Source organism: Dendrobates tinctorius, unplaced genomic scaffold (genome assembly GCF_039654945.1).
Source record: "Dendrobates tinctorius isolate UK_male_01 unplaced genomic scaffold, ASM3965494v1 ptg000171l, whole genome shotgun sequence".
In the NCBI taxonomy this organism is placed as follows: domain Eukaryota; kingdom Metazoa; phylum Chordata; class Amphibia; order Anura; family Dendrobatidae; genus Dendrobates; species Dendrobates tinctorius.
Window position 1 is genome coordinate 16135677 of NW_027361838.1, and position 17833 is coordinate 16153509.

General features: G+C 38.9%; 1 protein-coding gene across 6 annotated transcripts in view; it reads right to left on the reverse strand.

The window, feature by feature from the left end:
- Positions 1 to 17833, reverse strand: part of TMEM200C (transmembrane protein 200C) — a 399449-nt gene that overhangs the window by 245722 nt on the left and 135894 nt on the right. For 4 of the 6 annotated variants that reach the window (XM_073550928.1, XM_073550925.1, XM_073550926.1 and 1 more), the window contains one exon: positions 10067 to 12534. The exons of the other annotated variants lie outside the window; for them this stretch is intronic. In XM_073550928.1, the coding sequence (XP_073407029.1) occupies positions 10864 to 12498 (1635 nt within the window). In that variant the 5' untranslated portion in view covers positions 12499 to 12534 and the 3' untranslated portion in view covers positions 10067 to 10863. Of the gene's footprint in view, positions 1 to 10066; positions 12535 to 17833 lie in introns of those variants that run through there. 6 annotated transcript variants of the gene reach the window in all.

Consider the following 17833-nt stretch of genomic DNA (forward strand, 5'->3'; position numbering starts at 1 on the left):
CATGGGACTATGTGTATAAATATTGCATGTTGATTGGTGCTCTAAAGAGCGCCAAACATGCAGGGAGGGGACCCGAACTCCCGTCAAGCAACCTCGGAAATACTCGGCGAGCGAGTATCGCGAGCACTGTGATGCTTGGGCGAGCATCGAGTAGTGATGAGTTTGCTCACTCATCACTAGCCTTTACGTTACGATGTGCACTCTAGGCGGGACGTCTAGCCACAGCTAAGCATGCATGTGCAGGATTGACACGGGCAAAGTCATGGCCGGAAATCCTGCCATAGCATGAAGATTCCAGGCATGGCATCAGTATCAAGATGTGCTATATGGACCATATGGGAGAGAGTGAACAGGCTGGAGAGGTAAGCAGTGAAATGAAGATTATTTTTTTAACCTTTTGATGAAGGCATCTAGTTGGCCTCTATTCTGTTGAATTACAGCAGAGTGAATTACAAAGTCTGCAAAAAATACACATTTTTGTAAAATTCAAATAGAATTAATTTGCACTGTAATAAATTCACCCAACTTTAGCGGATGCTCCGTGCAGCGCTGCATCATATTTACAGGGGTGGGCGCACTGGGTGGGCAGCCTCTGGTCTGAACAAGTAATGGATTAACATTTCCATCTTTATACTTAATCATACTATGAAATCTGTTCTTTAATTATAGGCCAGTCGGGATTGATGCAATACGCATTTGAGCATACATTTTAGCCGTTTTATTGAAATGTGATTTACATTCAATTTCCTTCCCTTGCCCCCAACTTTGTGTGGTCCTTCTTGTGCCCTTCATTTGTAATTTGGGACTTTTTGATCGTTTTTCTTTCTGTTGTGTGCTAAGTATATTCATGAAGAATAGCTGTTCGGCCTGAAGTGTGTGGACAGCTAAAGAAATGTTTAGCAGCATTCTCTAGTATTTTCTAACAGCAGCATCTGTATACATCAGTAGTAACCCAATTTTGCAGAAAATGGCCAAAGCTATATGAGAAAAAACAAATAAAGAAGTTTACATTTACATAACAGTTATAGACTTACATGTTGTTGAAATGATCATAAATGCAGTTTGCTAGTGCAATTACTGTAGTTACATAAGCATATTTACATCAAGTACCATTTTGACTCACAACCTGCATTAGATTAGATTTGAGAACAATAATTAAAAACATTGCAGTTATGCAGTGAAAACTTTGTTATAACTTAGCTATGATTTTACAGAGGTTTTTTTTATACTTGTGACACAACTAAGTGGGTGTTTTTATGCAAATGATAGCATATAGCAATATATTTAACGATTAAGCAGCAAACTTAGAGTAAACATTTATTTACAGTTTAATTGGCATCATTTTATGTATAGTTTGTAAAGTACGGTAATATAGGAAAGTTTAAGTTTACTACATTAATAGACTTCTAATAAACATTTTAAAAACATCTTCCATAACTTGTGAGTTACAAGACAATTGAAGCTGAATAGCTGAACAGTGCAAATTAATCAAAATTGTGTCTCAAATGGAGGGGGCTAGCTTAAAGCGATATTATCAAGGTATTACATTACCTTAATTAGTTATATAGCAATAAAATAAGCAGGTTTGCTATCAACTTAGGGCCCCGTCACACATAGCGACTCACCAGCGATCCCCACAACGATATGAACTTGTCAGGATCGCTGGTGAGCTGCCAAACAGGCAGCTTCACTAGCGATCAGAACAGCCACACGCGGGTAACAAGCGACTCATGTCGCTTAGTTACCCACTGTGTACCTTAGTTATCAGCGCGCTGGTGCAGGGAACAGGTAACCAAGGTACACATCGGGTTTCTAAGCGCCGTGCGACGCTTAGAAACCCGATGTTTACCTTGGTTACCAGCTCCAGCTTGCTGATCGCTGGTCTCCCGCCTGCCACATGCAGCGATGCATGCTGGCCAGCGGGAGACCAACGATCAAAAAAATGTCCTGGCCATTCGAAGATGATCAGCGATACCCGGCAGGGGGGCCGGTCGCTGATAAGTGTCACACACGGTGATCTCGCTGGTGAGATCGCTGTTGCGTCACAAAACTTGTGACTCAGCAGCAATCTCGCTAGCAAGATCGCTGTGTGTTACGGGGGCTTTACTTTTTCTATCTCCTGCAATGGTATATTTGCTCTTTCATAGTGTACAGACTGTTTTAATGGACCTCAGTCATTAGTCCCTGTCCAGACCTTGGCCCAGTGTGAGTGGTTGTTACATTCCAGAAGAAAGGTTAACTCCTTACATCCCAGTCACCTCTCTCTATCCCACTGAGTTCTATACAATAGTTGTTAGCTGCTCACCTCCCTCCTTGCAAAATGATGGCTCTCCCTTCCTGGAGCTGTATGCCTGTTGAAATGCCAATATCTCTATGTGTAGATCTATGTGTAAATATAGTGATAACAGTATAGTCTCAGAACAAAACATGAATAGCTGAATGTGTTACTGCAGAAATTGTACTGAGCTTTATAGTTCTACTAATACTTCAGTTCAGCTATTCAACATAAATGTTAGGGTACGTTTCCATGTATCGTAATGTCTATGCTTTGGACAGAGCGGAAACTCCACTCCACCCAAATCCCCGCCCCCTTCTGTACACGCTGTGATTCCGGATGTGCTCATTGAACACATCCGGAATCGCTGCAGCATATCCATAGAGTAGGCTGTTTACCTTGCGGAGCCCGAGCATCTGCGCAAGGTAAACAGACATGCTGCGGTCTAAAAAGATGTGCCGCATGTCCGGTTTAGCGGGTGTCACCCACGTATTCGGATGCAGAATGGAGACAGGATTTCATAAAATCCCCTCCACTATACTGTAACATCTGGCTGCTGTGGATTAAACTCTGCGGCTGTACGCAGCCTTCAATCTGCAGCAAATACTGAATGCTTCTGCTACGTGGAAACATGCCCTAACTCGGGGGGGAGTGTCCACGCTGCTAGAACCCAGTACGTGAGAGGAGAAACTATAAGGCTAAGAAGTAAGGAGACTATAAGGATGTGTGCCCACTATCAATTTACAGAGTTTTTAATGCTACAAATTCTCACTGCATAAAAAATGCAGTGCCTCACAGTTGCAGCAAAGTTGATGGGATTTTTTGAAATATCATGCTCACTGTGCATTTTTTTTTACACTGTGCAAACTGACCTGAGGTGTGTGTTTCAAATCTACAGTATGTCAAAATCTCTTGTGAGTATACTGACTTTTATGTGCAGATTTTTCCCATAGACTTACATTCGATATGGAAAATCCTCAGGTGAAAAAAAGCTCAAAAACACAATGAAAAAAAACCCGCAAGTAATTGAATTTACTTAATAGGTGCAGAAAATCTACAACATTAAAAGCTTATTATGGAAACATAGCATAAGGAGACTGCATAAAGCTGAGCTGCTCAAGAGAAAACTTGAAAATACTCTTTAAAGCCTATATTCACCTTTTGCAACATTTCACCACTTAAACTAGACATAATTTTTTTGAAAATGACAATTTAATTTTTTTTTTTATTTCATTTGCACTAGTTTTGAATTTTTTATATTTTTATTTTTCCATTCCCCAAATTATTGTAAATCAAGTTTTGGTCTTGGATTCCTTCTTTTAAAATGAATTCACCTTTGGCTTATAAAAGTACATAAAAAAGCAGTGCTTTTTTTTTCTTCAAACAATGATGTGTATGGAACATCCTAAAAAAGAATTAACAATGCAAAGCACGGAATAACACACACACTGTTTCTAATTAAACAAGGAAACCCTTCATTTCACTGATTGATGGGCCTTGAACCCCAAAAATACTGAAGGCCTATTATATGGACATGCAATCAAATTGAAGTGCCAGGAAACTACTATAACAAAATCTGAAAAAATAAAGTGTTTCAAACCCACTCAGCTTTTTAATATTTACTCAGTGTTTTAGATTAACATTGTAAAATGTTTTCTTGTAAGCGGTTTATTTTCAAGTCTGTAGCTAAGGGCCGAGGGAGGACTTAGGGAAGGAATTAATTTGAAGCATATACTTAATCCAGCAGGTGGCTGAGGTAGAATATATGGTTAGGATTCAGAAAATGTAGCTACATAATAACAGATGGAAACTTAAATTGATTTCACCTGCAGATGAGGAAGTTAATCCTCAACATCAAGTAAACTTTATTTATAATTTATTAACAGTTAAAATTTCTATAACAAAACATCTAAATAAAAATCACATTTAAGGAAACTTTATAGGAAAGGAAAATTTATACCTAGATACTACATGATAGATTATATGGTGCTTCAAGTTCTGCTCAATAATAATTGTTTTGTCTAGGTTCAGTTCAAAGACACCTAAAATGTGATCACCTGATCACCGCCGAAAAGCTTTGTGAGGAGATAATGACCAAGTAAAGAAGTTTCTTTTCTATCTAAAACAAGTGTCTGTCTTGGTCTGATCATCTTAATCAGCTGTACTTTTCCTTCCTTACATTATACACCCTTCTGGGTGAGCAGCTTGGTGCAGCATGGACCCAGCAGACTATCAACCATCTTGCAGGATATGACAGATGGAGGACCTGCGGTGACATCAGCATCAGGTGACGTTCCACGTGATTGGCTAACCTCCGAACCTGGAAGCCGAAACGACGAATGGTGCACGATAAGCACTGCAGGATCTGCAAACATGGTTATGCTGGCAGCATAACCATGGCAAGTTAGCATACTTGTTCTTAACCTCCTCCACTTGACCACCAGGTATCCCACCAGGAGCGCCCCCTCCTCTATCCTATTAAGTTAACAGTTACTGTTTGTCCTGTAAACTCTCCTTGCCCGAGTCCAAAAACTTGCTTCCTGACAAAGTTAAAGGGGTGAATTTATAATTCCCTCTATGCAAGATTATTTGTGCCAAAAATAAAAACTTAAAATTTTGAAGAAATTAACAAAAAGGAGCAAGGCCAAATGTCGTACAATTTTAGCATTGTGTAAAAATGGTGTAAATTGTTCTTTACTGCTGGAGCAAACTTAATTTTCTGGCACGTAGAGTGCCAAATCTATTATGAGGCATGTACTTCATTTGGCACATACACTCCAATGGTCTTCTGGTTCAGTACTGGCTTAAGAACAGCCAGACTGTCTGACAAAACTCAGGGGTTCAGCCTAGTTAAACTGAAACTATGACTACAATAAAGATAAAATTTAGTTGGCAATGGCATGCCATTCCGTTCCACATTGCAGACCATAGCAACAAGACTTTCAAACATGACTCATCTCTACTCTAGCTACTTCCTTGGGACGTAAGGCAACCACGGCCATGTCCGTGTGGGAGTAGGGTCGGAGGGCCCACCTGCGCCAGCACATACTTCAGCTGAATGTGTGTCTGAGGGTGCAACACAGATGAATTGTATTGCGGTGCAGAGACCCGCTGAGTCCCTGAAGTGAAATACACATGGCCGGTCGGTTAGAGGCTAGCAGCTATGCTGAAGTCAGCTGCCAGCTTCAGAAGAAGACACTGTGCGAAGTGGGAGTGTGGGAAGGTGAGTAGAATAATTTATTTTTGTTTATGTGTTAAACAGCGGTAGAACGGGAGACATATATACCAGGATGGGCCCAGGATCGAAGACATACATACCAGAATGGGCCCAGGATGGAAGACATATATACCAGAATAGGCCCAGATGGGGTACATATATACCATGAAGGGAGACATATACCAGTATGAGTAAAATTATGGTACATATAAACCAGGATGGGAAACATAAACACCAGGATGGGAGACATATATACTAGGATGGACCTAGGATGGGGGACAAATATACTAGAATCAGGAACATACAGTGCGTTGTGAAAGTATTCGGCTCCCTTGAACTTTTCAACCTTTTCCCACATATCATGCTTCTAACATAAAGATACTAAATGGAAATTTTTGGTGAAGAATCAACAATAAGTGGAACACAATTGTGAAGTTGAACGAAATTTATTGGTTATTTTAAATTTTTGTGGAACTTCAAAAACTGAAAAGTGGGGCGTTCAATATTATTCGGCCCCTTTACTTTCAGTGCAGCAAACTCACTCCAGAAGTTCAATGTGGATCTCTGAATGATGCAATGTTGTCCTAAATTACTTATGATGATAAATATAATCCACTTGTGTGTAATTAAGACTCTGTATAAATGCACCTGCTCTGTGATAGTCTCAGGGTTCTGTTTGAAGCACAGAGAGGATCATGAAGACCAAGGAACACAACAGGCAGGTCCGTGATACTGTTGTAGAAAAGTTTAAAGCTGGATTTGGATACAAAATGATTTCCAAAACTTTAAACATCCCAAGGAGCACACTGTGCAAGCAATCATATTAAAATGGAAGGAGTATCATACCACTGCAAATCTACCAAGACCCGGCCGTCCCTCTAAACTTTCATCTCAAACAAGGAGAAGACTGAACAGAGATGCAGCCAAGAGGCCTATGATCACTCTGGATGAACTGCAGAGATCGACAGCTGAGGTGGGACAGTCTGTCCATAGGACAACAATCAGTCGTACACTGCACAAATCTGGCCTTTATGGAAGAGTGGCAAGAAGAAAGCCATTTCTCAATGATATTCATAAAAAGTGTGGTTTAAAGTTTGCAACAAACCACCTGGAAGACACATCAAACATGTGGAAGAAGGTGCTCTGGTCAGATGAAACCAAAATTTAACTTTTTGGCAACAATGTCAATCGATATGTTTGGAGTAAAAGCAGCTCATCACCCTGAACACACCATCCCCACTGTCAAACATGGTGGTGCAGCATCATGGTTTGGGCCTGCTTTTCTTCAGCAGGGACAGGGAAGCTGGTTAAAATTGATGGGAAGATGGATGGAGCCAAATACAGGACCATTCTTGAAGAAAACATGTTGGAGTCTGCAAAACACCTGAGACTGGGACAGAGATTTGTCTTCCAACAAGACAATGATCCCAAACATAAAGCAAAATCTACAGTGGAATGGTTCACAAATAAACATATCCAGGTGTTAGAATGGCCAAGTCAAAGTCCAGACCTGAATCCAATCGAGAATCTGTGGAAAGAGCTGAAAACTGCTGTTCACAAACGATATCCATCAATGCTCACTGAGCTCGAGCTATTTGCCAAGGAAGAATGGGCAAGAATTTCAGTCTCTCAATGTACAAAACAGATAGAGACATACCCCAAGTGACTTGCAGCTGTAATCGCAGCAAAAGGTGGCGCAACAAAGTATTAGGTTAAAGGGGTTCCATGACAATTGTGTACAAGATAATTGTGTACGGACAATTGTGTACAGAAAATTGTGTACAGGCCAATTGTGTCCAAGGACAATTGTGTACAAGGACAATTGTGTACAGGGCAATCGCCTTGTACACAATTGCCTTGTACACAATTGTCATTGTACACAATTGGCCTGTACACAATTGTCTGTACACAATAGTCCGTACACAATTATCTTGTACACAATTGTCCTGTCACCGGTTAAAGGGGCTGAATAATATTGCACGCCCCACTTTTCAGTTTTTGAATTTCCACAAAAATTTTAAATAATCAATAAATTTCTTTCAACTTCACAATTGTGTCCCACTTGTTGATGATTCTTCACCAAAAATTACATTTGGTATCTTTATGTTTGAAGCATGATATGTGAGAAAAGGTTGAAAAGTACCAGAGAGCTGAATACTTTTGCAAGGCACTGTATATACCAGGATGGGAGACATATATACCAGAATGGGCCCGGGATTGGGGACATATATACCAGGATGATCCAAGGATGTGAGAAATATATACCAGGTTCAGAGACATATATGCAAGGATGGGCCCATATGGGGGACATACATAACATAATTGGCCCAGGATGGGAGACAAATATACAAGAATGGAGGAAAATATCGGTACCTTGAAGGGGATAAGGATGGGAAACATTTGTACAGATTGAAAGACATTACTACATAAATGGGGAAAGGAGCAACATTTAGAATCCTTCATGGGCCCATACATTTGACCAACATGTGGGGGGAGGAGGGTCCGGGCCCAAATTTTCCATGGGGTCCCTCGCACTCTAGTTATACCACTGCCTACTGCTACGGGGAGAAAACAATTAGCATCAGTCATGCCTTAACACTTCGCTATCCATTGCCACCAGACTGATAAACGTTAAGTAAATTACAAACCATCAGAAATTGATTCTGTGCCTACTTCAAAGGGGTCTCAACATATGCTGAATACTTAACATGCAGTACATTTAGAATTAGAACTACCTTAAATACAAGATGATCCTAATATGACTATACACAAATGCTTATTTTATCCTAGATCAAATATTTTGTGTTTCAAATGCTCATTACTCTATCCGGATTCACATTTTTTTTTAAAGGTAACCAGTTATGTTAACATTTAGTCTAAAAAGTGGGAGCATGTTACAGAGCAGTAAAAATTTAACAGATTGATATATAGAAATGTGAATAAAAAAAAATCATTATATGGCCATGTTCACACCTTCATTATTTGTTCAGCATTTTATATCTGTATTTGTCAACCAAAACCAGGACTGGGTAAAAAATGCAAAAGTGATGACGTGTTTATATTATACTTTTCTTCTGATTGTTCCGCTCCTGATTTTTATGTTACAAATACTGAAGTAAACTACTGTCCAAATACTGAATATGTGAACATAGCCGTAACATAAATAGTCTGTTCCTTGTAGAGTCTAATAAATCCCTAAACTGAGAATGAGACGATTTAGATTATAGAAGCACTCAATGGTTTTTATTTAGCATCTTTGTACTTTCAGCACCTGATTGTTGATCACACTCTCCACTCCTCTGGTATATAGTGCACTTACCTCAATGCGCTTTAATCACGATTTCTTATCTTCAGATTCCATCAATTTCAAATTTGACTCTTCTTCTTTCTCCTCTTTGCTCTGCCATCAGTTACTGATGCATAAGCACAGCATCGCATGACCAGCTAGGGCCAATACCATCTCTGCATGCTGTGGTAACAGTGTGATTACCCTCTCCTCCATATTCACCTACATAAGCGGGAGGCTGAACTGTGATCTAACAAAAAATGACTGTGACATTGTCTGTGTAATCTTCATTGACTATGATAAACGGTGTCAAATTATTGGTCCCGTCTAAAAGCAACATAAAGTAGGGGCAGAAATTTTGATTCAAATATTGTTTAACTTATTGGACTTCTTGCTGTAATTTTGATGAATCAATGGTTTATCTGCGGTAGCTTTGCTAGTCCTCTCACTGGTGAGCTCCTGCTATGTAGTCATCAATATTCATGAGCTCTGGCTATCTCTGTCCCCTAACCATGTACTGATTGGCAGCCTTCTCCCTATACATAGCGTAGATAGAAAACTCCAAGCAATTATATGGACAGGGTTGGAAGAAGCACATTATTGAAAAGACTAACAGAGCTGCAGTAAATAAAACACTATCAACATTATAGCAAGAAACCCAATGACACATTGGTGATTGATTTATTTGAAAAGAAAAAAACTTGGACTTGTAGGTGCATTTTCTAATGGATCCTGACCAATGTTGGTAGAATTCATTGATTTATAATAGCGTCCATTATGTTTTTTGGTGCTCATGATCGTAACATTAATGACTATGCTTTTTTTTCCATTAAAAACACCAGAAACCTGACAGAACAAAACATACATTTTACAAGACATAATAAAGGGTCACATTTAACCACCTTAAAAGCCTGATTGGTTAAATAGTCCATACTACATGTAATAAACCATCATACAAACAATGAAGATCTATTTCCACCAATTGACAATCTTAATCTACAATTTCAGATAAATATATTTCCCGTAAAATGTAGCTTTAGGAAAAATATTTGAAAAGCAAAATGTGCTAATAACGCTGTTATACATTTTAGTAGTAAAATTATTTATTTTATTTTCTTTATTGTTATTGTTATTATAAAGAATCTTTATAATAGAAAACATCCAAAGGCTGACATTCTGACAAATGGGCCAGTGATGCAAATCTACATTGAATAGATATGAAGGTAGCAAAAATACATTTTATCATGCAGTTCACTTAATTTCCATTTAAGGAAATAAAAGTCTATGGTAGCTAGCAAATAGATTTATATTTTATTGTATACTCTGCATTTCAAGTTTGCTTTTTTTGAAGCACAACTGTTTGCATGCCAATATTAAAATACTGCAATAGGTTAAGAAAAAAACAAAAAAAAAATAACAAAAATACATTTTGGTGCTTGTGATATAGTTAAATGTAAACATTTCTTAAAAGATTTTTATTATTATTAATGCTGTCATTTTATTTTATAGCCATAAGACCCAATATAACGTTTTACAGGAGGGTTTAAAATATTTGAAAATAAAAATCTGAATATATTTAACAGTCCCGTAAAATCAGCTGAAATCTGTTATTTGTCCATCTTTAAAATGTATTTGAATATTTTTTGTCAACAAAGCAATGATAAAACTTCTAAAATATCTTCTCCAAAAATAAAATTCAGTTAATCCAGTAGGTAGGCAGACTTGCTGCCTAAGCGTTTGAATAAGCCAAACTAAATTGCCATAACAAAGCAATTACAGTACTGACATGCCATCAGCAATGAAAAAATCTACCATAGCCAAAATGAAGTGCACAGCTATCTTGAAGTTAATCTATCTCATTTCATATTAAGTGTTTGAGACGGGCTATTTTAAAGTTTATTAATACAGTTTGGTTTCAATCATACATACAGTTACAATCAGATGTTTGTGACGGTTATCAATACGTATGACAACTGTTGACACTGCAGATCTTTGGATATTGGCAAGCTCCATGTAAAACAGCATATTCCGGAACTTTCTGTGAATAAATCTCAGAGTAAATTTAGCTATAATTGCATTTGTGCCTTAAATAGTTGTGTTATCTAGATCATCTTCTTCAGACTTAGCATGTGACCTGGAGAGCATCAACAGTTTTTCTTTATTTGTGTACTGCCTCTTAAGATGTACTACATGTTCTGTGCTGGTATCTTCCAAGGGTATATCTATGTCTATGGTTTCGGAATCCTCACATTCCTCCTGGGTTTTATTGGCTGAGGTGTCTATAGAATCAAAGGAGGTTCCTGCCTCCTCCAGATGAACATAGCCCTTATTGCTTGATTGGTCAGACCCTGAGCTCTGCGAATCTCTTCTTATTAATGGTGCTGTTGTAAGAGTATCCACAAGAACTGCAGGTTTCGTTTTGCCAAATGGGGAGGATCTCACCAAAAGGCTACAGTCTAAATCTGTGCTACTTAAAGACTGGCTACCCAATTCAGACAGCAGACCAGGTGACATAGGTCTCCTGAAGTCTGGCAGACAGCTTGTGCTCTGACGCCTTAAGGGTAGTTTTCTATGGGCTTTGGGAATTTCCCAATTTAAGTCTACATGGCTAAAATTTTTCAAACTCAATTCAATTTCTCCCTTCTGTAGTTCTTTGGCACGTTTACCTTCCCCACGTTCGTCCTTCTTCAAGAGACAGTTATCTAACTTGACAATGGGCAATGTAAATGCACTAAGGGAATGGCCAACAATAGAACTTGTGCTGCTTCTATCCCAGCTTAAATCAGGTGATCCAGAAAGAGAATAATTTTCATGCCCCCTCCCAGAAATTCTGTCAAATGGTAATGCAGAGTTTGACCTCTCCCTGTAAATACTGTATACGGCCTCATCCATGTTGGAGTTCTCTCCTGCATGGCGATGTTCTTTTGGAGAAGACGTCCTTATTTCCCTAGGATTTGGAGGGGAAAATGTAATTGTACCACCAAGAGCAGAATGCCAAGAGCTCTTAGCTAACATTGCAGCTCCAAAAGAGTCTCCACCAGCTTTCCCTTCCATGCCCCGTGATTGCACATAATTTACAAAGCCATTTAGTGGAGTTCCATCCTTACATTTCATGCCATGAACATCAATCACTGTAGAGTAGAGATCCCTCAGGTTAATAATCTTCGTTTTCTTGTCTCTATTTTCATGCAGGACTGCATTTGCACAAATAAATAGAAATATTCCAATACCCATTATTAGAGGGCCAAAAACTTTAAGATTATCCGAGTGTAAGTATCCAGAAAACAGACCTGCAAGAAAACCAGAAGACCCAGATGTTGTTTTCTGCTGACGGCTTTTTATGCTTGTGTTATTTTCTTTGAAAGTATTAGCTCCTTGACTGTTGTGATGGCTCCAGGATAGGTTTCTGTTAGCAGTGCTTATATTTGTATCCCCTGATGAAAATTTGGCTTTATTTGTCCCAAGACCTCCATGATAAACTGTATGACTTTTTGGCCAATATCCCATAACAGCCATGGCAATTCCTACAAGAAGTACTAAAATTCCACATAGCGCAATTAATCCAGAAATAGAACAGAGTTTAAGTTTTCCTTTCACTACCACAACATCATTCTTGCGTTTCTTTTTTGCTTTCCGCTTGCGTTTTGGAGGTTGATTATTTGTTCTAAGAGGATCCTGTTTCCGTGCAGAGATCCTCAACAGACCTCCAGTGGCGATCATGCCGGCCTCAGATCTCCAGATAAGCTACTCCAGCTCCTGTGGATTAAAAAGATATATACAATAATTAAAATAGAAAACACTGTAAACAATTAAAAAAATTCTACACTGTGTGCAAAATTATTAGGCAGATTTCTAATTTGACTACAACATAATTTTTTATGCACATTTTCCTTCTCCAAATGTGGAAACGTGAATGCTTATTGGGTGAAACAGATCAGGTGACATGTATTTGTATAATAAAGAAGGGTGTGGCCTAATGATATCAACGCCATTATCAAAGTGTGCAGCATTATTAGGCAGCTTGTTTTCCAAAAGGCAAAATAAGTCAAAAAAAGATTAAGCTGACTCTGAAAAAGTAAGAAATGTTACAAGTCTGATAGAGGCATACAACACTCTTGAAATGTTTAAAATATTGGGTCGTGATCACAAAACCATTAACGTTTTTGCTGTAAATAGGCAAAAGGGTCACAAAAAATGTGTTGAGAAAAAAAGATGCACATTAACTGCCAAAGATTTGAGAAGAATCAAATGTGAAGTGACCAGGATCCTATTACTCTCCAGTGCTGTCATATTTTAGAACTACAGTTTCCTTAGAGTGCCCAAAATACAAGGCATTCAGTGCTCAGATAAATAGCTAAGGTAAGGAATGCTGAAATCTGACCACCACTGAATAAGGCACGTAAGTTGAAACATCTAGACAGGGCCAAGAAATATCTGATGTCAGAATATTCAAAGGTTTTATGGACTGTTGACATGAGAGTGACCCTTAAGGGACCAGTCATATTACATATACAAACAGTTAATGTGGCTACCTACATAATACTGAACACTGTTCAAAAAAAGCAAGAAGGCAAGTCTCTGAGCTGTTCATGTATTTCACTCTTGGAAGCCAATATTCTGCTTTTAGACATTGAAAAACATATTTTAACGTCTATAGTTAGTTATGGAGATATACTGGCACAATAGAAAGAATATAGATCTGTACACTGCTCCACTTGAGCTCAAGGATAAGTTTATTGCTTTTGTCCTTTCTTTTGAGTAAACAGTGGGGGTCTTAGCATTAAACTCCTATTGATCAAACTTAAAGAACAGTTGCTATAATATATATTAAATACCGGTATGTTACCTTTTAAATCTAATACTAACTATCATCAGCATGTTACAGAATGTCAGCTTGAAATCATGAATAACGAGGGTAGTTAAACCTCTTTTGAATAAGATTTTTTCTCTCAAAAGGACAGGTATCAAGGCGGTAGAAGGCTGCATTGCTTGTTAATATGAACTGTCAGTGATTTTTAGCCAACTCTAAAGCTATAATATAGAAGAGAAGAACACATATGCGACAAGACCTGCAGAGCTGGTGCCTATTTTGCAATTCTCTTTAGTCCTGTAAACATTTACCATGGTTCCTGTGACACTTCAATAAGCAAGACAAAGACATCACTCAAACTGACAGTTATTACATAGCACCGGAACTTGTCTCTGCAGCACTGTTGAAAAATCTGCTCTGCCAAAACCTTGATATGAGTCAACTAGCAAGAGTTAAAGCGTCAGCTGTTACCCATGTCAATTACATGGTAGGCTAGAAAGTGGTAGTTTAATTGGTTATACTTTTTAATGGGACAAGTACTGTTGATTTTAATTTATGGGAGATGTAGTAAAAAGTCATATTAGATGAGGCAAGGTCAGTTTATCCTATGTTGAGAAGTCCAGGTAAGACAGAGTATTGGAGCGCCAGGCTGGCAGGTCCCGGGGCACTGGTTAGAGTAGATCCGATGTTGCTCCTGCCGGGTGCCTAAGAGGAGGATGAGAACAATAAATGCAGGAAAACCCGGTCACAGGGGAGCACAAAGGACAAGGAGGAGGAGAGTAGTTAAAAGATTTCTTCTTTCATTAGATTCCTGCATTTATAGTTTATCCTATGCTGTCCTAATGAAATTGATGATCACTGCATTCAGTCTCATTGCAGTCTTTATAAAAAATACTTGACAATAATTTTTCCAAGTTTAATGTTATTATTTGGCATTTTGTGTTTTCCAACCATGTCATCTTTTCTGGTGAATTATTAGATACATCTTAAAATGTGTGGTTAGCTTTCAGTCTCATTTTCGTACTTTTAGCAGTCATCTTTCTTCTCGCTGCCATAGCAACTAGAATCGACCTGTATAGAAGTTCAAAATCATCGTAACTACATTACCGCTTAGTGTATTGTCTTTGCAGCCTTTCACTTCTCTTCTCTTTTGTTTTATTACAGCATCTCCATTCACTTGCTTTTCATTCACACTAAACATATCAAAATGCTTAAGTTCAAGAAATCATTATTTATATTGTCGCCTGTAACAGGAATAAACTTTGCTGATTTAAAAAAAGTTACAATTTTCTAAAAATTTTCTGTACTTTAACCAGAAAATATATGTTGCCTGACAGATATAACATAGTAAAATACCACATGAATGCATCCATTTGAATTGACAATTAAACAAACAAATTAAAAAAAAACAGAATTATACTTAATTTAAGGTGGAAACAAATACACTAAGTCGTATCATGGACTGGGTTTGCATACAGCCATAGCGAGGTTGTTATAAAAGCATACTTGCAAACTTTTATTTGTTTCAGATTGTCTGGCATACTACATAGGGAAGACCTCATGGAGTCTTAAAGAGTTGGCAAATTGATCAGACAGAACAATAAAAGTATGAATGGATCCCTGTTCCGCCACTTACTCTGGCAAGCTACAGGCTGCTTTAGGTCTGCAAACTGCAAACTGCCTGAATGGTGGAGGATGTCAGATGGCATTATGATTAAGTATCATTTCTCCACTTGCACCCAGTAAAAACTGCAGTAGGAATAAATATGTTCATTGGGGGATAGAGGTATGGTGAGTTTATTTTTTTTTCATGCACAAATAAGCCCTTGGAAGATGGGGGACACAAGTGTGGATGTCCTAAAAATACTGTTGTGGAGGCATTCTTACAGTTGTGGGGAGTACTATTACTATTGTAACGGTGCACAGATGGGGACATTTCTATACAGGTGCACTAATAATACTTTGAGGCACTCTTACTATTGTCTGGGGACTATTATGATTGTAAGGGACAATACTGTATTGCGCACAGAGTACCATGAATATAGTGTGGTAGCAGAAAAGGGGAAAAGGGGCACCATTTCCATATGGATGTACAAAAAAGGCACCACAAGAGGTCATGGAGACTATTACTATGAGGGAGCACAAGGATCATATGAGGACTGTATTACTTTGTGAAAGATACAAAGATCACACTCTTCTTAAGTAAAGTCACTAAAGCATCAGAATCAGGTGGCACTATTACTGACTGATGACATTTGGATGGGTTTCAGACTGTTTAGTTTGCATAAAGGTAGAGAAGTTGCAGAAAAAGAGACCAAGCCAATACATCTGTGGTTTACATTCTTGAAGGACAAGTCAAGTATGGAAGAAGTTGTAACGCGGTTTGGAACAGATGTAGAAGAAAAAGAAAATAAACTATGAAAGAAAGTCATAGGTGAGTCAACAGATTTACTTATGTATCAGACACATTAGAGATGAGTGATTCTACTTGATGCAAATTGATATTCACATTTTTCAGTCTTCATGCAAAATCAGTAAAATGGCAAATGCCTTCTGAAGCTTAGCAGGCCAGAGATGTCACAAGGTGTGCCTTGACAAACACTGACCAAGGCCTAGTCAGCCATGATGTACGCCATTATGTCATGTTGTTGTCATGATCCCAGTGCAGGTTTTGACCTGCACATCAGGGGTTAATGTCTTGAGCCCAGGGCAGGCTTTGACCTGCACGCCTGGGGTTAATTATTGTGGCCTCTCTTTGGTTCAGGGAAAGCTTATTATAGCCCTAGAAACTCCAATCCCTGTCAGTTATACTTTTGCCTTTGGCTGAGTGTGTTGACCCCTGTGTGCCTGTGCCTGTTCGTTGTCTTCTAGCTTGCTTATATAGTTCTGACCCGGTTCTGTCCCCCATTGTGAGTTTGCCTGTTGATTCTGTACTGCGCTACCCTCTCTGTGTATGACTCCTTGCCCGTGACCTGACCATTCTTTGCTCGCCTCTCTTGTGCTTTACAGCTATCTCCATGTATGACTCATTGGCTACGTCCTGACTCCCTGTTCTGTCTATCCTCTGGTTTTGTCGTGCTATCTTGTGCTTTGACCCCAGCCTGTCTATGCCCCTTGGTAACTTTGTCCTGTAGTTATCCTGCTAGGAGTTTTCCTGCAGCTCCTAGCTCTCTGAGGTTTAGGCCACACCCCCAGCAGTCACGTGCTTTAGGTCCTGCTGGTCTGAAGCATGCACCTTCTCTGCTGCTGCCTGCTCCACAGGTATCGCTGAGCACAGTTTGTCTTACTCAGGACACGCACACTGGTTCAGCGAGCAAGTGCAGTGTGGTTTCCTGACAGTTGTCAGTGTCGGAGATCCCAATGCAAGTAAATATCATGCAAGAAGATGCCAGTGGCCATGTGGACCTACAGAAGCAGAACAGGTAAGAGGAGAGGTGAGTATTTACTTTTTTTTTCACACCATGCTTTTTATGCTCTAGGGTTTGAAGACAACCAAGAGCATAAGAAACATTCAATTTACATAAAATAAATTCAATATGAATTGAATTTCACTGCCAAATTCAAATTTCATCAGAATGTTTCATTTCAAAGGACATATACAACTTGTACTTTGAAAAACGTTTGAGCTAGTAGGTAAAAATGCTAGAAGTGTTAATAGTTTCATTTGATCAGATTTTGTCTGAGTGTAGACTTTCTTGAATCTTTCATATCTTTCAGACAGACTCAGTGATTTTGAGGGGCTAAATTATCACTTCTAGGTGTCCTTGCTTTTATTTAAGCTTAACCCCTCAACAACTGCCGATACGCATTTTAATGGTGGCCGCTAAGAGTACTTATTCCTCAATGTTGCTTTTTAATGGCGCTGAGAAAAAAGGTTATAGTGCCCCCAGCATTGGAAATTTTCAGGGGGGTCAGCTACCGACCCCAGTTTTGCGATATTCAGTGAATAACGGCAACTGCAAAAAAAGTCTGATTTCGCATTTAATTTCTCTCTCCTGTGATCTAGCACATCAGAGGAGGAAAAATGGGGTCCCATGAGCCTTCACAATACCTCCAATGTTCCTGGACCCTCCTGCATCCCCCGGTACTGTCCCCCAGCTGTTGGCGTTTTCTTCTGGAAAGAAAATGGCGGGCACATGTGCAGTGCTCCTGCCAAGATCTGCCGGCCAGCACCTGGCAATTTTAGGAAAGTTTTCCTTTTGGTTCATTTTGATCACTGTGATAGACCCTCAAAATAAAAAAAAT